This window comes from Orbicella franksi, chromosome 1 (genome assembly GCF_964199315.1).
Source record: "Orbicella franksi chromosome 1, jaOrbFran1.1, whole genome shotgun sequence".
Classification (NCBI taxonomy): Eukaryota; Metazoa; Cnidaria; class Anthozoa; order Scleractinia; family Merulinidae; genus Orbicella; species Orbicella franksi.
In genome coordinates this window covers 43,886,268-43,910,287 of record NC_138145.1, presented here as the reverse complement: position 1 = coordinate 43,910,287, position 24,020 = coordinate 43,886,268, and the positions used below count along the sequence as shown (strand labels likewise).

General features: G+C 40.2%; 1 protein-coding gene and 1 non-coding gene across 2 annotated transcripts in view; one reads left to right on the top strand and one right to left on the bottom strand.

Moving 5' to 3' along the window:
* Window positions 1–24,020, bottom strand: part of LOC145463314 (fibrillin-1-like) — a 75,563-nt gene that overhangs the window by 41,474 nt on the left and 10,069 nt on the right. Inside the window, exons 7-30 of the mRNA XM_081447066.1 lie at window positions 21,557–21,607; window positions 21,356–21,481; window positions 20,653–20,778; window positions 19,937–20,089; window positions 19,594–19,647; window positions 19,072–19,191; window positions 17,787–17,915; window positions 16,298–16,420; window positions 15,631–15,753; window positions 14,636–14,761; window positions 14,332–14,454; window positions 12,628–12,786; window positions 11,951–12,004; window positions 11,499–11,636; window positions 10,586–10,711; window positions 10,083–10,205; window positions 9,276–9,422; window positions 8,224–8,274; window positions 7,319–7,444; window positions 6,729–6,878; window positions 6,213–6,290; window positions 3,759–3,881; window positions 2,962–3,090; window positions 1,861–1,980 (exon numbers count right to left, since the gene is read on the bottom strand). Coding sequence (XP_081303192.1) covers window positions 1,861–1,980; window positions 2,962–3,090; window positions 3,759–3,881; window positions 6,213–6,290; window positions 6,729–6,878; window positions 7,319–7,444; window positions 8,224–8,274; window positions 9,276–9,422; window positions 10,083–10,205; window positions 10,586–10,711; window positions 11,499–11,636; window positions 11,951–12,004; window positions 12,628–12,786; window positions 14,332–14,454; window positions 14,636–14,761; window positions 15,631–15,753; window positions 16,298–16,420; window positions 17,787–17,915; window positions 19,072–19,191; window positions 19,594–19,647; window positions 19,937–20,089; window positions 20,653–20,778; window positions 21,356–21,481; window positions 21,557–21,607 — 2,778 coding nt within the window. The remainder of the gene's footprint in view (window positions 1–1,860; window positions 1,981–2,961; window positions 3,091–3,758; window positions 3,882–6,212; window positions 6,291–6,728; window positions 6,879–7,318; window positions 7,445–8,223; window positions 8,275–9,275; window positions 9,423–10,082; window positions 10,206–10,585; window positions 10,712–11,498; window positions 11,637–11,950; window positions 12,005–12,627; window positions 12,787–14,331; window positions 14,455–14,635; window positions 14,762–15,630; window positions 15,754–16,297; window positions 16,421–17,786; window positions 17,916–19,071; window positions 19,192–19,593; window positions 19,648–19,936; window positions 20,090–20,652; window positions 20,779–21,355; window positions 21,482–21,556; window positions 21,608–24,020) is intronic.
* Window positions 9,501–9,574, top strand: Trnas-uga (transfer RNA serine (anticodon UGA)). The gene has a single exon. It is a non-coding gene; the product is annotated as a tRNA-Ser (tRNA).

Genomic DNA, 24,020 nt, shown 5'->3' with positions numbered 1-24,020 from the left:
GCGACTTGCTAGTTGTGTCTAGTTGTGCCTAGTTGCGTCAAGTTGTGTCTAGTCGTGTCTAGTTGTGTCTAGTGTGTGTCTAGTTGTGTCTAGTTTGTGTCTAGTTGTGTCTAGTGTGTGTCTAGTTGTGTCTAGTTTGTGTCTAGTTTGTGTCTAGTTGTGTCTAGTTGTGTCTACTTTGTGTCTAGTTTGTGTCTAGTTGTGTCTAGTTGTGTCGACTTTGTGTCTAGTTTGTGTCTAGTTGTGTCTAGTTTGTGTCTAGTTTGTGTCTAGTTGTGTCTAGTTGTGTCTACTTTGTGTCTAGTTGTGTCTACTTTTTGTCTAGTTTGTGTCTAGTTTGTGTCTAGTTGTGTCTACTTTGTGTCTAGTTTGTGTCTAGTTGTGTCTAGTTGTGTCTACTTTGTGTCTAGTTTGTGTCTAGTTGTGTCTACTTTTTGTCTAGTTTGTGTCTAGTTTGTGTCTAGTTGTGTCTACTTTGTGTCTACTTTGTGTCTACTTTGTGTCTAGTTTGTGTCCAGTTGTGTCTAGTTGTGTCTACTTTGCGTCTAGTTTGTGTCTAGTTGTGTCTACTTTTTGTCTAGCGTGTGTCTAGTTGTGTTTAGTTGTGTCTACTTTGTGTCTAGTTTGTGCCTAGTTTGTGTCTAGTTGTATTTAGTTGTGTCTACTTTGTGTCTAGTTTGTGCCTAATTTGTGCCTAGTTTGTGTCTAGTTGTATTTAGTTGTGTCTAGTTTGTGTCTAGTCTGTGTCTAGTTGTGTTAAGTTGTGTCAAGTTGTGTCTAGTCTGTGTCTAGTTGTGTTTAGCTGTGTCTAGTTTGTGTCTAGTTTGTGTCCAGTTGTGTCTAGTTGTGTCTACTTTGCGTCTAGTTTGTGTCTAGTTGTGTCTACTTTTTGTCTAGCGTGTGTCTAGTCGTGTTTAGTTGTGTCTACTTTGTGTCTAGTTTGTGCCTAGTTTGTGTCTAGTTGTATTTAGTTGTGTCTACTTTGTGTCTAGTTTGTGCCTAATTTGTGCCTAGTTTGTGTCTAGTTGTATTTAGTTGTGTCTAGTCTGTGTCTAGTTGTGTTAAGTTGTGTCAAGTTGTGTCTAGTTTGTGTCTAGTTGTGTTTAGCTGTGTCTAGTTTGTGTCTAGTTTGTGTCTAGCTGTGTTTAGTTGTGTCTAGTTCGTGCCTAGTTGTGTTTAGTTGTGTCTAGTTTGTGTCTAGTTTGTGTCTAGTTGTGTCTAGTTGTATTTAGTTGTGTCTAGTTTGTGTCTAGTTGTGTCTAGTTTGTGACTAGTTGTGTTTAGTTGCGTCTAGTTTGTGTCTAGTTGAGTTTAGTTGTGTCTACTTTGTGTCTCCTTTGTGTCTAGTTGTGTCTAGTTTGTGTCTAGTTGTGTTTAGTTGTGTATAGTTTGTGTCTAGTTGTGTCTAGTTTGTGTCTAGTTTGTGTCTAGTTGTGTTTAGTTGTGTCTAGTTTGTGTCTAGTTGTGTTTAGTTGTGTCTAGTTTGTGTCTAGATGTGTTTAGTTGTGTGTAGTTGTGTGTAGTTGGGTCTAGTTCAAAGTTGTGTCGACTAGTTGTGTCAAATTGCGTCTAACTGTGTCTAGTAGTGTCTAGTGGTGTCTAATGTCGGAGGAATGTCTCTGTTAACTACCTGGGCTTTCCGTTCGTTAGTTCAGTACATTTTGTCTCACCGTCTGATCATTTTAACTTACGTAGCAGGTCCATGCTATCTCCTTTACCCTCCCCACCCCCTCCCAAAACTTCGCTCAAGTGACAATTTGGGGAAGTTGTCTTGATGTGCCACCACTTTATCAGAATCACAATTAAAACACAAGTAAGAAAATCTGTAAGGAGTGTTGGTGTTTTGAGATTGCTACTAGCCTTCACAAGTGACGCCATCCTTCATGAGCTCCATGCCGTTTGGACAAATACACTTGTAGCTTCCCACAGTGTTCACACATGTGCCATCTGCACATGGATTATTCTCACATTCGTCGGTGTCTGAAAGAAAAATAAACAGTTTTCCTCAACATTGGGGTCGATTAAAACGAATGACATTTCAAAGAAAAGACCACTCCTTTGCACTATCGATAGTCCATAGAGAAAGCGCCTTGCTAAAGAGCCGGAGCATTATCAAAAAGAATAGCTTTCCAACATAGCATCTTCTTTCGCAAGTAATTCCTCCTGATGAACGAACTACTTCACAACAGAACCCATTTTCCTGTTTCTCTTGATTCTCCTTAAGAGAATCCACCCAAGAAAAAAAACCTATGTCCTGTATACTACCTCCATCAGAGAATTCTGCACGACCAAGAAGAGCATACTCCGAGATAACCCCGTCGACCAAGGAGAATCCACTCCTCTTCAAGAGACCCCTACACAGGAGAACTCAAGCCCCAGATAACAGTCTTCTTGCAAAAAATGTGGCAGAATTGGAAAGAATTGGAATTCTGTGGTATGGCTTTTGGGTCATTATTTAAGGAACGACACTTTACAAATTTACTACTGTTATTACGTTAAAATCTCTTACAGGGTGTCCTACGTACTATTTATCTTATTTATTCATGTCACATTCAGGGTTGTAGTCAGTATGAGGCAACCAAGACACTCGCCTCAGTCATTTAGTTTCGTGATCCCAGGGTAGTGTTTAAATGTACTCATCATAAACATAATAATAATAATAATAATAATAATAATAATAATAATAATAGATTTGTATAGCGCCATATCCAGGGCTCATGGCGCTTTACAGTAAAAAATGTTATTAAAAATAAAATTTACATTAAAAATTTACATCAGTGATAAAAAATTACTAACAAATAAAATAGCTAAGCTGTAAAAATGAAAGTAAAACTAGGAATCATTAAAACCTTTAAATAAAAACTGACTAACTTAACTAAGTGACTGACTAACTAACTAGCTAAACTATCTAAAAACACCCCAAATACCTAGGAAGAGAATTTAACCATTTTGTTCACTCACCCACACAGACCTCCATCATCATGGGAGCATTCTCAAATCCTGTGAAGCAGTCACATCGGAAACTGCCAGCAATATTGGTGCAGGTACCATTACCACACAAGTCGGACGAGATACGACATTCATCAATATCTGAAAAAAAAAAAGACTCTTAAGCATAATTGTTGGTTGAGGCGGACAGGAGTATTGCTTCTGAACCCCATGGATGAGATGTTAGTCCATCGCAGGGTTACCCCACTAGTATTCTGTCAGGGTTCAGGGTGCTCAAGGCAGTTAACTGGTCTTAATTATACTCCTGAGTCAAAAACACAACGCAGCGAGTCCGGCCAGGGCTAGAACCCAGACTGTTCGATCCAGAACCCAGCGCACTAACTATTAGGCCAGCGCGCTCTAAATTATAAATCTTTGTACATTTCTTTGCCGTCCTCTGCAAATTGATCGCTGGCATTACGTATTTAATTTGAGCTGGCTTTCAGACGTTCCGAAGTTCTGCGCAGATTGAGGTCATTAGTTACGAAATTCGAAGGTAAAATATAAATCCCTTTTTGGCTAGGCGTCGCCTCTGGCGTCGCCGTCGTCATTGCTCAAGGTCTCCAGCACCTGAAGCACAACAACAGTAAAAAAGGGGATCGACTTTTGCTAGGTGAATTACAGCCTGATTAAGACTCTGAATGCTCCATGGACTAAAGCTCTATGGGCAATCGTTCTCGCAAAAACCCTTCCCACAAGAAAGACTTGATGCCTTTCTCCACGATAAGATATGGAAGTTTGAGAGTCATGACACGTTTTTTATTGGCTACCTAAGCAGTCCTTTCCTGCGTCATCCAGAGCATATCCTTGTTTGCATTCACATTGGAATCCTCCCTGTGCGTTGACGCATTGCCCGTTGTTACAGATGCCCTGCATTACACACTCGTTTATATCTAAAAGAAAAATCAACATGTAAGCGATGTAAGAATCACATACATTCACTAAGAACTAGATCGAGCAACTCTGGATGAACATTTTTTATGCGAGTCTTTGCTGGAAATGTTAATCGTTAGAAACGACGAAGATGAATGCAATCGACTTTGTTGTTTTTATGCTGTACAAGGTGGTTCTAAATGTGGAGTCTGTCAATAAAAGTCTATACACACACTAAAGTCCGAACTTTGGAATGTAAACTTTGGGCAAGATGAGAACCGACCTTACGGATCCTAGGTTGAAATACAGACAAGACAAGGAAGGTCGCTATTTTCTTATCTACGCTAACACATTACTTTTTGTCGTTGATTAACGTTTTTTTCTTGATGTAAAACGGCCCCACGATGCGATAGGAACATCTAAGGTAGATTTAAAGGAAAGACCCTAACGCAAAAGACACAGTATCGGTACCATATGCGTCAGAACTTAATAGTTTTTATTATAAATATGATAAGTAGTAGTGCTACAGTGGAACCTCGATTTAACGAACCTCTATTTAACGAAGTCCTCGATATAACGAACGATAGTCTATGTCCCGGCCAAAGTTACAGTAAAATGTATGGAATAGAAGCACGATATAACGAACCTCGATATAATTCTTCGATGTAACGAACATAATCCGGAAGCCCAAACGTAAAATCTACCTCGATATAACGAATTACAATGTCAACACGCGACAAAAGATAAACGCTGAACAGATCAACAGTCGACAAATCCTTGTAATCCTTATGGTAAAGAGACAGTAACCTTTCAGTCAACGGCTTATTATATGTCATAGACATTGGCACTATAGTATTTCGACATCAGTTAACTTCTGCTCTATCTTCTTTGTCTCTTATTAGTTCTATTAACTTCTTCACTTTCGATGGCTTCTTGTGATAAAACGAATACGTAGCCCGTTTCCTTGTTTACATAGACAATTTTCTGTACTGAACCTCTATGTTGCAACATTTTTAAATCGCTACTCTAAAAGTGTCGTACTTTTGTAAACAAAAGCTGCGCATCTACTCAAAAGAGAAAATAATTGATACTGATAGCCACCATGCTAAATGAATTGCATCTCAAAACGCGGCACTTCTGGGCGACGAAAACTACATTAAATTGCGTGACAGAAGTCACCTGTGTTACGAATCAATCATTAACTATGACCTCGATATAACGAACATTTTGGTCGTTTGCCCTCAAATTCGTTATATCAAGGTTTTCGATATAACGAACCCTCGATTTAACGAACAAATTTGGCCGGTCCCCAGCGACTTCGGTAAATCGAGGTTTCACTGTAGTTTTAGTGCTAGTATTAGTATTAGCATTAGCATTAGCATTAGCATTAGCATTAGCATTAGCAAATTAGCATTAGCATTAGCATTAGTATAAGTTGTATTAGTAGAAATAGTGCTCGTGGTAGATTACTTTTAATTTGTACCTTTTATATCTAGGTTAGACACGGCTCGATGTAAGAACATATTTTACATGAATTTGATAACGTGTATAAATAAAGCTTATGATGATGATGATGCTGAAGAAGAAGAGGAAGAAGACGAAGATGAAGACGAAGACGAGGACGAGGACGAGGAAGACGAAGACGGAGGAGGAGGGAGGAGGAGGAGGGAGGAGGAGGAGCAGGAGGAGGAGGAAGGAGGAGGAGGGAGGAGGAGGGAGGAGGAGGAGGGAGGAGGGAGGAGGAGGAGGGAGGAGGGAGGAGGAGGGAGGAGGAGGAGGAGGGAGGAGGAGGAGGAGGGAGGAGGAGGAGGGAGGAGGGAGGAGGAGAAGGGAGGAGGGAGGAGGAGGAGGAGGGAGGAGGGAGGAGGAGGAGGGAGGAGGAGGAGGAGGGAGGAGGGAGGAGGAGGAGGGAGGAGGGAGAAGGAGGAGGAGGGAGGAGGGAGGAGGAGGAGGGAGGAGGAGGAGGAGGGAGGAGGGAGGAGGAGGAGGAGGGAGGAGGGAGGAGGAGGAGGGAGGAGGAGGGAGGAGGAGGAGGAGGGAGGAGGAGGAGGGAGGAGGAGGAGGAGGGAGGAGGGAGGAGGAGGGAGGAGGGAGGAGGAGGGAGGAGGAGGAGGAGGGAGGAGGGAGGAGGAGGAGGAGGGAGGAGGAGGAGATTGGGTTACCGTGCTAATCGAGAGACTTAAAATATAGCATTACTAAATTGTCATGTAGTCAGGTGATCAGGATAAAGGTGTGCGTGCTATGATTTGAGAATATGTTATTTCGTTGTTTTAAAAACATGTCACTGATTGCTGGCTTTAATCCACGCTTACATTAAATATTACTACTTCCAGACAGAAAAAAATACAAACCTTGAACTCGTGGTCCGGTCAAAGTTTCCACAATCTTGAATCCCTTCTTTCGATTGCCGCAAAGGGCTTCAAATTCGTCTAAATGAAACAACAAACAACATACAATAATACACTACCATATCGTTGACATTTCTTTTTACAAACTGCATTAGTCGAGATCAAGCGGCAATCTCCAGCCTTAAAAATGGAAGTATTTTCTCTTGAAAGCAATTGTGCTTGGTGAAAGCTATTTTAAATTCACCATTTCCCACTATCTCTCGCCAGATGGAGCGGACAAACTCTTCAAGGTGGGGTAGTTAAGGCAAAACATCACAAATTGTAAATTGTTGTAGTCTGCGGGCAACCTCTCCTTTGAGTCACACGCGTGGTCGGCGAAGAGCGAGTCCGTGAGCAATTCGTTCCTGCGGGTAGGAGTCTGGTTAAGAGGCGCCAAACGTGAGCCTGCTCGCAGGCTCAGGCTAAAATTGCTGGGAAAAGAGTGACTTAAAACTGATTGGAATTTTCTGTTGGTGTTACCTGTGTTTTCCAGCGGACATTCCTGGCACGGATTACCCCAGCCGCCGCCTACCACGGAGCAACAGCAGTCGACTTTCTTGTAGCGTCCGCCGTAAGGTTTGTCGCAGCCACTAGAGGTCACAGAACCATAGCAGACGTCTTCACGAAGATCTAAATTAGCAACAACAGAAATTTGTTTAAAGTTGCGTCCCCTATATAGAGACCGTTTTCAATCAAGTGGCCAGCAACCAATACCAAGCGATTTTATTGAAACAGACGAAAGTGTTTCCATAAGAAAAGAGTTTAACTCTTAATAGAGGTAAAAACGACAGAAAAGCCCTCATCGGGCCTTTGATTACTGGCCGCCTAATAGGGGTGGCCGTTTAATAGGTGGCCGCTTAAGAGAAGTTCGACTGTAGATGGGTTATTAACCAAGCGTAAGGTCAAGATGGCCTGACATTGACAAGTTCGTTTCTTTTATTTTTTTTTTTTTGGCGGGGGGGGGGGGGGGGGAGGGGGGATGGGGGCATCTTTATAGACCGACACGGAGTTGATTGGTCTATAAACATAAAACGAAAGAACGAGAACATCTTGAGAGTTCGTTAACTTACCCACACAGTTTCGTTGTGTCGCGTCCAAAGTGAGGCCTTCTGAACATTCACAGGCAAAACTGCCAAGAGTGTTACGACAAATCCCATTGTTGCACAAGCCAGGAAACTGAGTACACTCGTCAATATCTGACAAGAAATCACCACAACGTAACTTTATATTTAACAATTAGAATTTTCGCTAACGATTTCTATCGCGTGATAGTTGACCAGGGCGCATATAGATCTACAAGTCGTTCAAAACTTTATCAAAATTCTCTTCACAGACACTTCGAAACGCGAAGAAGCAGCCGCCATTTTGATGGCACACGCACGTTGCTAGGCCCCCACTATCTACAACAAATTAGATAGTGAGTGGCGCAGCCAATCAGAGAACGGCATTCGTGATAGAACGCTAGCACATTTATACTAATGCTTGTTACATAGAGGTCTCGGTTGGTCACATAGTGACTATTTTTCAGGTTTACTTAAAATATTCGTATTTTATTCAGTATCAACAGACCAAATTATGAGCTGCGGAAGTTTGGCTGTCAAGACCCTTGAAAGGAAAGAATTGTGACTCGATTGGGAAAAAAAAGAGAGGAAAAAAGAGTTATCTTCTCTTAAATTTAAAAATCAACTGAAAGCATTTAAGCTTTTATCTTCACGGTTTTCGTAAGAAAAACGAGTTAGGTGCTTTTGTTGAATAACCTAAGATACGTTTAATAAGTGCGAACTTTGACGAAGAACAAATTTTTGGTAAATTGCCGTGGAAGAGGCAAAGACACGAGTTGTTAAAATTTGCTTCGTCTGCAAGGTGCACGTAACATTAAGTTACCTAGCAACGGTTCTTAAGAGATCCCCAAGCCCATCTTATTCTCTTTAGTAAGGGATTTCTTTTTTTGTTTCTGAGTAATCAGTTTTGTTACCTGTGCATCGGGGCTCGTCCTGAATGGCATATCCTATAGCACAACGTTCATCTTAAAAAAAATTAGAAATCACGTTAATCAGTAAATAAAGTCTCCTTTTTAGCACTTTGTAGCCGCATCTTATGACTGTTGTAAAACTTCAAACAAAGAGACTTTCATCGAACCAAACACAACAAACCAAAATGATGCCATGTGTAAATAAGAGGATCAGGATAGTGGAGCTGAAATCTCAGTTATCGGGTAAGTTTTCGGTGGTTTCTCAGCTATCAGAAGGTCTGGATGAGGATTCTGGAACTTCAGTTACTAGTCCGGCACATTTTCGGCGATTTCTCAGCTATCGGTAAAAATTTCAACTCACTTCTCAACGATCAGTGAATTTGGCAGATCTCAGATCTCAGATCTTAGCTATCAGTTAAGAAAACGCGTCATGACTGACCTTGTTCTTACTAATTTTCGCACGTACACTTAATTAGCGAAAATTCGGGAGCTGTATCTCCCGAGTATTTATTTTCGCAAATCCAGGAAAAAAGCTATGCTCAAGTAGATTTAATTTTGCGGTTTTCCATTACTTTAATCTCCTAAACCCTGATTAGAGGACCCAATTCTCTACAAGAAGCCTACAAATGAACAATTTGATTTTGCACTGAAGAGGTTTTGGCAAATTTGCAAGCTGAAGATATCAGTGAATCGAAAGAGGAGTGCTAACTAGTTGAAAACAAGACCATAAGGACTATAGTTTCAAGGACAGAAAATGAACTGTTACCAACGAGCCCGGGACTCAGAACATTTGAAATGTATGAATTGTTTTCTTCCGTAATCTGGTGTGAAATTTCGCGTGTTTAATTTTCGTGCCCTATTTATTTCGCGAGAACATATTTTCGCGATTTTTTTCCGAAACGCAAAATTTAGTAAGAATAAGGTAGTCAGCTGACAGTTAAACGGGTTAAACCCTCAACTAAGAACTCGAAGAATTAGCAACAATTGCAAACAAACAAAGAACAACAAAGAAAATGTATGTCACACTATGCTACAAAGAAAGTCACGCAACTTACCTCCTTTTCTTGGAGGGCATTCATCACAAGGGCTTCCCCAACCCTTCCCCACAGTGTTACAACAAATTTGCAAAGGGACGTCGCCATTGATCGATTCCTCACAACGGTTGTTGGTGATTTTTGTCCAGCATTGCGCTGTTCTTATATCTGGAAGTCAACAATGTGAACAGAACGTAAATAAGGCAATGTGGGGCATCCAAGCTCGGTCCCAGGACACTCCTTCGGAGTCAGCGTGGCCGAGTGGTTAGGGCGCCGGACTTGAAATCCGGATGTCGCGGGTTCAAGTCCCGCTCTGACCACTAAGCTGGAACTGTTTGTCAGTAGACCCTAGTTCAACTCCTCGGCCACGTTTGTAAATAGCCATCTGGCCTGCCTTCTGCCAGTTGGGTTTTTAACCATGTTATGTTCATTTGCATAATTTGTTTCATCATTTGTTTTCATTAGCCCTGAAAAGCCCCATTAGCGGAGCGGTCGATTAAGATATTTATTTAGTCATTTTCTTGTTACTCTTCCATTTCATTGTGGGAAGGAAAAAGCGCCTGGAAGATGATATGAAATTGTTGTCGACTACGATCACCGAAGTCGAATCGAGCACAGGACAAACTTAGTGATGATCGGGGATTTGCACAATAAGAGAGATTCCATGAAATGGGAATTTGTCAGATAGTTGAATTTTGCCACTCAGCTTAGAATTTAGAACTAATGATGGTAAGATGTAAATAACTCACAGGCGGAAATAACTTTTCAGAAATGCCGAGCTGAATGAGTCAATGCCCTAATTTTGCTGTGTTAATTTTTTTAAGTTACCTTTACAAATCCTGCCTGATGTGTCGAGTTTGTAATTTGGGGGACACTGACAACGGAAATTCCCAGGGGAGTTTATGCAAGTTCCGTCGATACATTGCCCCTCAAAGGCACATTCATCAATGTCTGCAAGAGAACATGAAACATGTCAGAACTAAAATTTGTATTCTTCTGTGATTAATTACTGAACAGACGCATAGCAACATGGAATATATTTGTGTAGTATCATAAAGAAACAAAATATACTAAAAAGCTTGTTTATTTAAAAATCTTGCAACATAGGAACAAAAAATGTTAATGGCGTCATCTATACGTCGATCTTGCGATTGATCATAAGTAAGAACCAATAAAAATGCGAGATTAATTCGACGTATTGATATTACATAATTGTTAATAAATAACAAGACGGAGACTGGGCCAGGGTAGCCCGAGAGGCGGTTGTTATATATAGTAAGAAAGGACTGCGAAGTCAAGAGAATTCAAATTATGAATAATCAACGTATTACCTTGGCAGATTCTTGATGTTTTATTTAGTTGGAAGCCTTTTGGACAATCACAGGAGAAAGCCCCTGGTATGTTTTGACAGATTCCACCTTGACAGAGGCGAGGGTCCTCTCTGCATTCATCAATATCTACCAAACACAAAAAGGATTGAAAATAAGTGTGACTGTTTTTTCCACTTGTTTCATAGACATGTTATTTACCGAGCGGGAGATCAGCATTGGGAAAAGCTATGGGCCACTAAGCTCGATTGCAGACTTAAAGAAAAATATAAATCCAGCTAGTAGCAGGAAAAGGGATTTAAACTAACAAGTTCCAGCTCCATACCAGCCACTAACCATGCTGCCTTTTAGAAGCTTTTTTAAAGCTAATTCCAAGAAAAAGTCAAAATCTATCAACAAGTTCTGATTATAACAGATTAATGATAGTCTGAATTATCTCCGTTCTTGTGTGATATTCGCTTGTAGCAAATATATACCAGAAACTCACATCTATTTGCTATCAGGTTAATGCTACCCATCCAAGGTTCTCTCCACCTAATCTTCTAAGTTTCGACAAAATTTGCTGTTGCCAATCTATAAGCCTTGTTGGAGAGAGGCCTGTGAGAGAAAAGTGGATTACCCAACGACGCAAAACGAACATCTTGATTCCAGCACGTTGAGCACCAGGCTTCAGTGCCTCCAGCTTCTTGTCGGCCTGTCTGTCTATCTACCTGTCTGTCTTCCTGTCGGCCGGTGGCTTACCTTCTGTCTCCTGTCTGTCTGTCTGCGTGTCTGTCTGTCTGTCTGTCTCTCTGGCTGGCTGCCTGATTGCCTGTTCTGTCTGTCTGTCTGTCTGTCATCAGCCTGTTTTCCAACGGGTGTGTCCGAAAGAACACTGAAGGCTGAAACAAAATCTAACGACGCGAACCTATCTTACCGTTGCACAGTTTCTTAGTGACATCACTCCTGAATCCTGCATTACAAACACAGATGTAATCCTTCATGGTGTTTTGACATTGTCCATTTGTGCACACGTCCTTCTTCATCCCAGCGTTATTCACACATTCATCCACATCTGAAGAAATGGCACAATTATCAAAATACGGTTAGTTTTCTCGGCTAGAAAAGAAAAATACGTTTTCTGCAGTTTACACCGCCACTGATACCCGTTTAGACTGCAAGACAGTTTCGTCGTTGTGTTATCGTAGTATCTGCGCAGCGGTACGCAAAGAATGGAAATCTTCTTGTAGTATATTCCTACTGAAAAACGTTGGTTATCCTTTCCAAGTTTTTTAAAGAGTATAAGTAAGTGAGATTCTGTCTCATATGCAGTTATCAAGACACACATCACTCTGACTGCCTGGTAATTAGTTACCAGTCTTTCCTTACCTTCTCCACCGCAGGTCATCCCAGGTCCCTTACAGCAGACTCGATTGTATCTCGCTGAGGGAAAAAAGCACCACTATCAATGCATGCTAACTATCGCTTCACATGTAAAGGCTGATTGTGCCATACGACAACAAAATTGTTCTCTTTGGCTTCTTTCATTATGCTAATCTTTTTTTCAATTAACATATCAAACACGAAAGACCCTGTTTGACCACATTTCCGAACACCGAGAAGAGAGTTGAAAATACGACGCGTAGCAGAATGATTTTGGCGAAATTTGAGCGAGTGATGTGGTCAAACACTGTCTATCGTGTTTGATATATCTTCTCAATCGAAACTAAAACTAAGGAGAAAACGGAGAAACGAAATCGTACGAAAATATATGCTAATTAAGATCAGATATCCAAAAACCGTCACGGTCATGATTTCCTTTATTCAAACTTGATGAATAATTAACGAGTTTAGGAGTAAAATCACAATAAATTAAATTACAATACTTAGAGAGGAAGCCACAGCAGCCTTAGGTAGTTTTTATGCAGGTCCTCTGTCTTGGTCGGGTGATGCCAGATGCCAGAAAGCACCGGGGCTTAACTTGCCTGCCTGTAACATGGGGCTACTACAGTAGAACTATCGCTACTCCTCCTGAATGAAGAGACGAACAGCTCATTATAGCCTACCCGTGCCCTTGAGTGGACAAGGAGTACAAGGATCGTCCCATCCCCTCTGGCCTCCATTCTCCATTCCACAACAGCACTGCGATAATGTTAAAAATCTCATTAGCGGCTCTGAACATCTGCTTCCCTCCACCTTCGCGTAGCAGCGACCAAGTGTTGTATCTGGAGAATGAAACACGAAATTCCAAAATTTCAAAGGAACTCACTCAGTCACGGCGTTTTGAGTTATTTTGGCCTTGAATAAAATTACCTGTAAATTGAAGAAAACCTGAAGATAGCTGTTTACTAAGATGGAAAAACATGAAAGAGATAATAATAAACCATAAAGGGCCGAGGATGGTTAAGGATGAAGAAGATTATTAGGGATTACAAACGACGAACCTGAGAAATTTTGGCTAAACTTTTCAAGATGCGCAAAAAAAGTGACGTAGCTTAATTGAAAGTGAAAATTACCATCTTTCTTTCTCCGCTTCCACAAGGAATAAACAATATCACATTGTCGATCTTAGCAGTATGCAGGACGCGCGTTACATATGAACCTAGCAATGGCCTAACTGGCCGTGAGTTTTCCTGTAGTTGAGTGGTTATATCATTGAACTTGTGAAAGGAGGCTTATATATAAGTTCGACTCCCCTTCTTTGTCTCAAGCTCATGACAAAAGAACTTGCATCTTTCTCGTTAAATTGTTACTTATAATCAGACGATTTTACTATTCAATTACACTCCACTTAAGGTCATTCCGCTGAAATAGAACCTGCACTGAGATTTTTGTGAAACCTTGCCTATCGATTGTTTATATCATGGGAACTTAAATTTTGAAATAAAAATGACGGGTCCCCATGTTCGTTTAGGAGCAAAAGCACCTTGTTTATACCCATATAAATCCTTATAATAGCACCATGACTGTAGTTACGATTGCTTGCTAAATTCACGTTTCCGACGATTGCTTTTTGTTCTACACTGAGAATCGTTCCATATTTATTTTACACAGAGAAATTTATTGCTCAATTCAAAACAACAGAAAAAAATGATAGGTCACCATACTCGTTTGCGAAAAAATGACGATTTACCTCTATGGCGAGGTCCAGCTGTAAAGAAAACGCCGCCATTTTTTAATGCGCGCGCGCTAATCACGCGTGAAATTATGCGCAGTAGGGATGCGAAATGCAATACTGGGGAATGACCTAAAGATACACCCCTAAAAATATCTACCTAGTAGAAAGAATACGAAATACAGTCGAACCTCCCGTAAGCGACCACCTAAAATGTCAAGCCTAGGTGGTCGCTTACGGGAGGTGGTCGCCACTTACGAGAGTTAAGTCCAAATAGACTGTTTTCGATACATTAAAATTCAGCTTGGCAGTGAGGCTTAGAGGACACAAACAAAGGGAATTGAATGACATGTTTATTCATTTCTTTTCTTTGTGTTCTCTAGGCCGCACTATCAAGCTGAATTTTGATATGTCGAAAGTGACCTATTGAATCAAGTGGTCGCTTACGGGAGGTTAAAAACAAAAGAAAATTTCAAACTTTTAGCTCTAAAAGTGGTCGCGGTTGCTTACAAGAGGTTTCAAATATAGTGATTTGACTCGAAAACTTTTGGTATTTTGAAAAACTGGTCGCTGAGGAGAGGTGGTCGCAAACGGAGGTTTGACTGTAGATATAGGTAGATGTAAGAAACCAACAGCAGAAGACCTGCGATCTTACCTAGACAAGCCTTGCCATCTGAACTTGGAGTGAATCCACGGTCACAAACACATTTAAAGGTTCCTGGCTCGTTCATACAACGACCGTTCTTGCATATATTATCTTGTTTACACTCATCGATATCTATAAATATAACAGTTAACACTCTACTTAAATTGACCTCATAATTAATTACTTAGTTACAGGGATATTCAATTACAAGACTATAATGTGACATTGTGATTAAATTTCCACGCAATATAGCATAATTTAGCAAGCATTTTAAAACCATGATAAAGAAGGACGTTTCTCGCCATATACGGACCTTTACAAACGTTTTGATCAACTGTGCCCTCGAATCCTTTGTTACAGGTACAGCGGTATGATCCACGAGTGTTCTGGCATGCGCCGTTCTCACAGCGTCCTGGAAGAAGCCGGCATTCGTCTATGTCTGTAGAAACAAAATGATTAGTTTGTGAAAAACTCTTGCACGGCGAAGGTGATATGCTTCTGCTTGAAGTTGATATAGCTGAATTAACCGCCGTATCGAACCTAATTTGGAGAAACTGACGTTTCTAAAAGTTACTCTTAATCAGGGCAAAAAAATGTACGTATCTGTAAAAAGCAGAGTTTACGTCCTTATGATGTAAACAAAGGCGTGTTTAATTATTTCGTTCAAATTGAACAAGGAACAGACGTGCAATGAAGTGCTTAAAATCGCTCACTTTTAAAGGAAATATTGCTGTCAGATCAATGATATTGAAATAAAGTTGACAGTTACTTGTGATAATACATTGTTCGTGGCTAGCCTTACGCAGCTCGTTTCATCCCGGCCAAGGGACTCATCAGAGATCTTTCTGCTTGGCAAACTCGTTGGGCATCGCGCCCAAAGTCCCGTTCGCTAACAAAATGATGACAGCAATCTCACCTTATATCGCATAAGGATTCCCGACCGGGACGAAACGAGCTGCGTAAGACTAGCCACGAACAATGTATTATCACAAGATCAATAATATCTGGAAGTTAAATATCGTCAAAAAGGACATTGTTTTAGAAAAAAAGCAAAAATGTGCAAGTGTTAACATCAATACAAATATCTGTTGTATACACTATGTAAAAGATAGCGTTGTGCTTGACATAAAGAAAAGAAAAACTAATAAAGACACGTCCAGTTTCAACTGCATCAGTCCCTTTTTTTCCCTTAATTTGCCATTTTTTTTCCCAGCTTGGGAAAAAAAATGGAAGGATGGATGCCTATTCCTCATCTTTACCCGACAAAAGCAGGTGAAGTTTAAAATAAAGGTCTCACGTTGTACTCACCGACGCAGTATCGCATATCGGAACTGGGTTCGAACCCAGGGCCACACGAGCATTCATATCCTCCAGCGTAATTAATACACTGACCGTTGGCACAGACGCCCTGGGACTGACACTCATCAATATCTGGAGAACAAAAACACGTGACAATCAACGACAATCCGTAAAAAGAAAAGTGACGCACTGATCATCAAAAGATCTCTAATTACCACATTACATTGCCAAATGCCTCCAAAGATACAAATCAGTTGAATAAAAAGATTTACACAGCAACAATAAAACAAGTATTTTGGGGAAAAAATACAGGATTACAAGGATGGAAGTGGACTGCAGTTTAAATCAAATTTGATTTTGTAAAAGGATGTCAAAAAATCAAAACTGTCATTCTGGTCAAAATTCAAAATTAAATCTTTAAGTCATCAGTTTTTCTTTTTCAGTTGATAATCCTTTGCTTCCATCACTTTTCGTATTTCTCTTTCTATTTAATAAGCAAATTTATAAAAAGCAAAAAAAAAATTTTACAACAAGCTCCCGACCTAGTTATTAAAACCATTGTACTCAGCCGCGCCATTGCCCATTTAAAGGTCAATAATTAACGAATAATGCGATTGCTGGCAATGTAGCGTTAATTACGCTTAGTATAACATTGAATGACGTTCAAACTCATTACCTTTACAAGTTCTCTTATCAGATGTGAGAGTGTATCCGCGCCGGCACTGACATGTAAAGCTACCTCTTGTTCTGACACACACACCGTTTTCGCAGACACCTGACTGAGAGCACGGATCCACACCTACACCAGAAGAGAATGTAATTTAACGCCACACAGCTGAGTCAACGCCTACAACGCCTACAAAACGTTTAGATAGTGTGGAGTAATTTATCTTGGAAACTAAGCGAATTCCGCCTAACTTAGGCCCTGTCGACACTGCGCCAGAGAAATGTGAAGGCGCCGTTTTCACCGTTCACACTACGCCGGAAAAATTTGAAAACTTAAAACGCAACAATCATCGGTCTTTTGGATTTGGATTTGAGGGAACCTCGGACAGGGAAATCACGTGATTATCGTGAGGTCACCGTTTTCGAAAAGCTTCGTTTTCAAAATGTTTTCACTCCACGTTAAAACACAAAGCCGGCGTTTTCAAATTCTTCTGGTTTGAAGAGCGACGGATAAGTGTGGACGGTAGGCCCAACCGTAGAAGTAAAGAGCTCTGCGTTTTCAAATTTCTCTGGCGTGATATGGACGAGGCCTTCATATGAATCAAGGCCTTGTGTTATTGGTATGCAGAGGTTGTTGATCTAAACGGCATTTAACAGCAAGGTGTAGAATTTAGCCCGCGGTTTTTCTGAGAATTGAATTGAGTGTTGCAGGCAATTTGAAGACAGTTTAAAAAAAAGCAATTACATTTTCCATGGCCCTCGATGCACCGTCATATGCTGTAAAAAAGCAACAACGTAAACTATAACAACAACAACAACAAAACTAAGAGTTAATTAGGATCAAAGATGTGACCTGTGAAGGTGAATTAATCAACATGACACGAGCGTGGGACAAAGAAAAATTCTGAGTCCCCGACAGGAATCGAACCCATGACCTATCCCTGTCGGGGACTCAGAATTTTTCTTTGTCCCACGCTCGTGTCATGTTGATTAATTCACCTTCACATTTCATTACCGAGCTTAAAATTCTCCATCTTTATTAACTTATCACTACTCACGATGAATTCGATAGCGTTGATCCTAGCAGTATGCAGGACACCTATCATATATGAACTCAGTTAAATGACCTTGCTCTCCATGAGTTCTCGTAGCTTAGTGGATAGAGCGCCCGCCCGGTGTTCGGGAGGTCATGGGTTCGATTCCTGTCGGGGACTCAGAATTTTTCTTTGTCCCACGCTCGTGTCATGTTGATTAATTCACCTTCAGATTTCATTACCGAGCTTAAAATTCTCCATCTTTATTAACTTATCAAAGATGTGACCTGTCTTGTAACAAAAGGTAGAGGCAGGGTGTGTAAAGATGGGCTTCTTAACGCTCATCACTGAGCTCGTCGCGGTAATAAGGGAGAGATCTTAGTGTCAGTATTATAGAGATTTAGTTTTAAGTCTGTACTCGAGAATAAAATACATAAATGTATAGAAAAATGACAAGAGACCAACCTGTTGTGCAGCTCTTTTTATCAGCGGAGATCTGGTACCCAGGATTACACTCACACCTATAACTACCCTCTGTATTAATACAACGGCCATTTCTGCATAGCAGAGAGTTCGCAGAACACTCGTCTATATCTAAAAAATATGAAACGCACATAAATATAAGACCTACAGGTGACTGTCGAGAGGCAGGCCTAATCCAATGGGTTTTTACAATAACTGTCTAATTTGTCACGCGCTGATTGGCTAATTTTTATCATCAATAAGAGTACAGACGGATAAAATCTTAACTTATGCAAGCTTTCAAGTTCAACTTTCAACTGTTAAACTGTCAACTTTTAACCAATGAGATTTTATGGACTTTTTTAAGTAGCCAATCAAAAAGCGAGAAAAGCTATTGACAACGTTCACGTCATTTTGAGTAAAACTCACTTATCTTTGTTTACGGCGTTTTTTCCCCTCATTTATTCCCGGCATTTGACCATTTTGGGGTCTTGTTATTGTAAAAAACTAATTGTGCGGCTCGCGGTTCCACAGCTACTTTGACAATGTTATGACGCAATTTATCACCAATAAGAGGACAGACGCATAAAAACTGATGTCAATGTGTTAATTTGCATTGCGAGAATAACAAAGTCATGCAACTTTCAAGGTTGTTGACAATGTTTGTCATCCTTTAATTCTAAAACGAATTTTACTTCTAAAGCTATTAAATGTATGTCCGAATCATGAACTTTACATCCCCGAATACAATCTGAAAGTCTTGATCTGATTTCTCCTTCTGTATACGTTCTTTATACTTTTACCGCAACAACTAAATACTTAACAATTAGACCCGTAGCCCTTGCGGGCTACGGGTCAATAACCCATGAGGCGAAGCCGAATGGGCTATTGACCCGTGGCCCTTGAGGGCGAAGGTTCTAATTGTTTTAGTATCACCCAACTAGTCGGACAGAAAAGGCAATAATAAAGTTAGCAAATGCAAGTTAAAGAAATAATTATTTGGGAATAAAACGAAAGAAAGCGTCACGCTCGATTGCGTAAATTTCAAATTAAAATTAAAGTTAATTAATTAGCCAATTAAAATGCAGGATTTGCATTAGTCCACTAGTTGGGTGATACTAAATAGAAACAGACCTTTTGAATGTTGTCTTTTTTTCTTATATAGAACTTTTCCTTTAACTGCTCACGGCGGGAGAGGAACCATCTATATCCTCAACGCGTCGCCGCTTCGAATTTTGGCGGGAATAAAGGAAAAGGCGGGAAAATTCCTGCTGTAGGTCAAACTTACCAAGACATACGTTGTCTCGTCCAAGTATGTACCCTTGGTTACACACGCACTGGAAACCGCTGGGTACGTTTATACACCTCCCATTAGGGCATATATCCCCTTGCTTTTGACACTCCTCAACTACGAAAAAAAACGTAAATTTGTCAAGTTTCACCATAGTTATGGTTTCACGACAGAAGTAGTAGAATAAAAGCAGTAAAGGGATGCAAGAATTTCACGGAAACTCATTAATGACTTTCACAAGGCTTTGTGCTCAATTGTGCGACAAGAAAGCAAGCAGACAAGAAAGGCTTTTAGAGCAGGGGTCATGCAGTAAGTTGAATGTCAAAATGGAAAGAAAAAAAGGTGGCCACTTTTGGTCAACGACAAAACGAATACAGACAAGTTATCCTTTAGAGTAGGGTGTGAAGAACAGGCATACTAGTCTGTGTTGTGGCTCTGTTTTGCACTCCTGCACGAGGGGCCCTTATCCGGTTGATTACATCGCCACCAATCTTTTGTCTTCGTTATGTTATAACATACCTGGAGGCTTGTCCGTTGGTATAGAAATATTTGGACACAACGTTGTATATTCAGCTGAAAAGGAAAAAACATATTCCGTTTTAGTGTACAAAAAAATAGAACGCAGTCTCTTTTGTACATTGTACGACTTAAGACAAAAGGGCTGTGTGATAGCTATTCGGCTTTGTTTGACATCTAACAGAGATTGCGTTACTGTCGTTAGACGCAAGAATCGAACTGACACATAAAAGATATATGTTACATGGCAGTCCTCGTCCATCAGAGAGCATGGACTCTACCTGCGGCGGGAAAGACGCGCTTGCTGCGATCACGTGCAATAACATGTTAGTCACGTGCAACTCACGTGTTCCTTGGTTGGGGCATCGTTCGCAGAGTGGTCCCCAGCCCGCTGGCTTCTTGTCAGAGCAACAGCACTCGTGCTTGGTGGTGTTCGTGGACGACTGATCAACACAGTAATTATTTACCACTCGTTGATAACAATATCCGGAGTTTTTCCCTGGAAATAAACGTTAAATATAAATTCTTTCGTAAGTATTAAAATTAGACTTACGAACCTCTTTGTAAAAAAGATAATTTAAACGAATTTTTACTCTCAAACGAGGTTACAAGTATTTTAAATTGGCCGCCTTTATGAAAAGGGTCAAGGGTCTATGGGATAACCTTGGGTAAAGTCTTCATACAAGCCAAGTGGCCAATCAGGGCGGAGCTTATCCTGGTTTCTGTAGTATGAAGCAACTAGGAGTATTTCCACGCCCCCCTGGATGGGATGCTAGCTCATCGCAGGGCTACGCCCCAGCATTAAATTTGTCGGTACCCATTTATACACCTGGGTGGAGAGAGGCACCGCGAGAGTAAAGTGTCTTGCCCAAGAACACAATGTAATGTTCCTGGCCAGGGCTCGAACCCAGACCGCTTGATCCGGAGTCGAGCCCACCAACCATGAGGCCACCGCCCTCCCACAAAAATCTTAAGCAATCTTAATACAGTTTGTAATACGTGATGCGTTTTGATCCATTCAATGCAATGCGCTTTGATCCATTCAAAGACTGAATATCTTACTTATACAGAAGCTCCTGTCCTGATTCAGAATATATCCTTCCTGGCAAACACATCTAAAACTGCCGACTGTATTCTCACATCGACCGTTTGCACAAATGCCGGGGATCTCGGTGCATTCATCTACATCTGAAGAAAAAAGAGCACAAGAGAATCCTTGGCATCAACCGTCGAAAAACAAGGGAACTAAACACTCAGATGACGATAAAAATAGGGGGTTAAAAGGAGTGCAAGATTGATGGAGGCACGGCAGGGTAAGGCATGGTCCTTTCTTTTAAGTTAAAGGTCAACCTGGAATGCACTATCCCTAGGTATCCTAGGATTTAGCTTAAAGTACAATCAGGATCACGTTGACGATGTCTCTGGCAAGTTTAGGGTCCCATATTTTTATGAGTTTGCAACGGATTCTTATGAAACTTCGCATGCTTACTAAATTACATACATACGGCCAGTAGTAATGTGATACGCCAATCGAAACTCAAGATGACTGTTTTATAATTTAAACGGAGTCATGTCACAATCTTTTAAGCCATTAATTTTCTGATCTGAAATTTGAAGGTAACGTCAAAATGATTGTTTTCTAAGGTAGAAAAATACTTAAAAAGTAATGAAAAACCAAAAAGAAAAAAGAACGAACAGGCAAACGCATAGTTGGTTTCGAGTTTTACCAAGAAACATTTCCTTTAATAAAAATATATAAACTTACCAATGCATTTCTGTGAGTCCGCGTCAAGCTTTTTTCCGGCGGGACATTCGCAGCGGAAACTCCCAATAGAGTTAATACATCGCCCGCCCGCACAGATCTTTGGGATGGCTTTGCATTCATCAATGTCTAATGGACATATGAAACAATTGCAGTTATTGTATTTAGCGTTTATTAACTGTCACTGCAAGGAAGAATACGTACCTTGGCATGCTTTGCTGCGAAAATTTGGAAGAAATCCTCGGTCACAGGGCTCTGAAAGTAACGTAAGAAGAAAATCTGATAAATATAAAGCTAAGTGAACATTGCCAAATTAACTCCTTTTTCCGGCTACTGGTGGATGTTGGGGTTAAATGGCTAGTGTACGACTCAAAAACCACGAGATGTTTGCAGTTTAAGAAGTATTAGGGCATTGGGGTATAAGGATATTTGGGTATACAGGTATTACGGTATTAGGGTATTTAGGTATTAGGTTATTAGGGTTTTAAGATTTTAGAGTATAAGGGTATTAGGGTATTAGGGTGTAAGGGTATTAGGGTATTAGGAGATTAGGGTATTAGGGTATTAGGGTATTAGGGTATTTGGGTTTTAGGTTATTAGGATATTAGGGTATTAGAGTATTAAGGTATTAAGGTGTTAGTTTATTACAGTATTAGGCTGTTAAGGACTTAGGGTGTTAGGGTCTGAAAGTATTGGGGTATTAGGGTGTCAAGGTATTAGGTTGTAAGGGTGTTAGGGTATTAGAGTATTAGGGTATTAGGGTATTAGAGTATAAGGGTATTAGGGTATTAGGGTACTAGGGTATTAGAGTATAAGGGTATTAGGGTATTAGGGTACTAGGGTATTAGGGTATTAGAATAAGGTTGTTAGGGTATTACGGTATAAGGGTATTAGGGCATTAGGATATTAGGGTATAAGGGTAAAGACCCTTTTCATAAATGGCTGCCAATTATAAATTCTTTTGTAGGTATTAAAATTAGCCTTACTAAGTACCTCGTGTTTAAGTTGATAAGTATGAAGAACTTTTACTCCCAAAAGAGGTTATAGATGCTAATTTAAATGCATACAAAAGAATTATAAATTGGCAGCCATATATGAAAAGGGTCTATTGGGGTATTTGAGTATTATGTTATCAGGTTATAAGTGTAGTAGGGTCTTAAGGTATTAGAGCATTTGGGTATTAGCCTACTAGGTTATTATGGTATAAGGGTATTAAGGTATTAGGGTATTAGGGTATTACAGTATAAGGGTATTGGGGTATTACAGTGTAATTGTATTTGGGTATTAGGATATTAGAGTATAAGGGTATTAGGGTATTAGGGTTTAAGGGTATTATGGTATTAGGGTATTAGGGTATTAGGGTATTAGGGTATTAGGGTATTAGGGTATTAGGGTATTAGGGTATAAGAGTATTAGGGTATTAGGGTATTAGGGTTTAAGGGTATTATGGTATTAGGGTATTAGGGTATTAGGGTATAAGGGTATTAGGGTATTAGGGTATAAGAGTATTAGGGTATTAGGGTATTAGGGTATAAGGGTATTATGGTATTGGGGTATCAGGGTATAAGGGTATTAGGGTATTAGGGTATTAGGGTATTAGGGTATTGGGGTATTAGGGTATTAGGGTATAAGAGTATTAGGGTATTAGGGTATTAGGGTATAAGGGTATTAGGGTATTGGGGTATTAGGGTATAAGGGTATTAGGGTATTAGGGTATTAGGGTATTACGGTATAAGAGTATTAGGGTATTAGGGTACTAGGGTATAAGAGTATTAGGGTATTGGGGTATTAGGGTATTGGGCTATTAGGGTATTAGGGTATAAGAGTATTAGGGTATTAGGGTATTAGGGTATAAGGGTATTAGGGTATTGGGGTATTAGGGTATAAGGGTATTAGGGTATTAGGGTATTAGGGTATAGGAGGATAAGGGTATTAGGGTATGAGGGTATTAAGGCATTAGGTTATTAGGGTATTAGGGAAAAGGGTATTAGGGTATAAGGGTATTAAGGTATTAGGGTATTAGCATATAGGGGTATTAGGGTATAAAGGTTTTAGGGTATTAGGGTATAAGGGTATTAGGGTATAAGGGTACAAGGATATTTGGGTATTAGGGTATTAGGGTATTAGGGTACAAGGATATTTGGCTATTAGGGTATTAGGATATATGGGTATTAGGGTATTAGGGTATTAGGGTATAAGGGTATTAGGGTATTAAGGTATAAGGGTATTAGGGTATAGGGGTATAAGGGTATTAGAGTATTAGGGTATAAGGGTGTTAGGTTATTAGGGTATAAGGATATTAGGGTATTACAGTATTAGGGTATTAGGGTATAAGGACATTAGGGTATTAGGGGTATTTGGGTATTAGGGTACAAGGGTGTTAAGGTACTAGGGTATTAGGGTATTAGGGTATTAGGGTATCAGAGGATAAGGGTATTAGGGTATTAGGGTATCAGGGTATTAGGGCATCAGGGTATTAGGGTATTAGGGTATTAGGGTATAAGGGTGTTAAGTTATTAGAGTATAAGGATATTAGGGTATTAGGGTGTAAGGGTATTAGGGTATTACGGTATTAGGGTATTAGGGCATAAGGACATTAGGGTATTAGGGTATTAGGGGTATTTGGGTGTTAGGGTACTAGGGTACAAGGGTGTTAAGGTACTAGGGT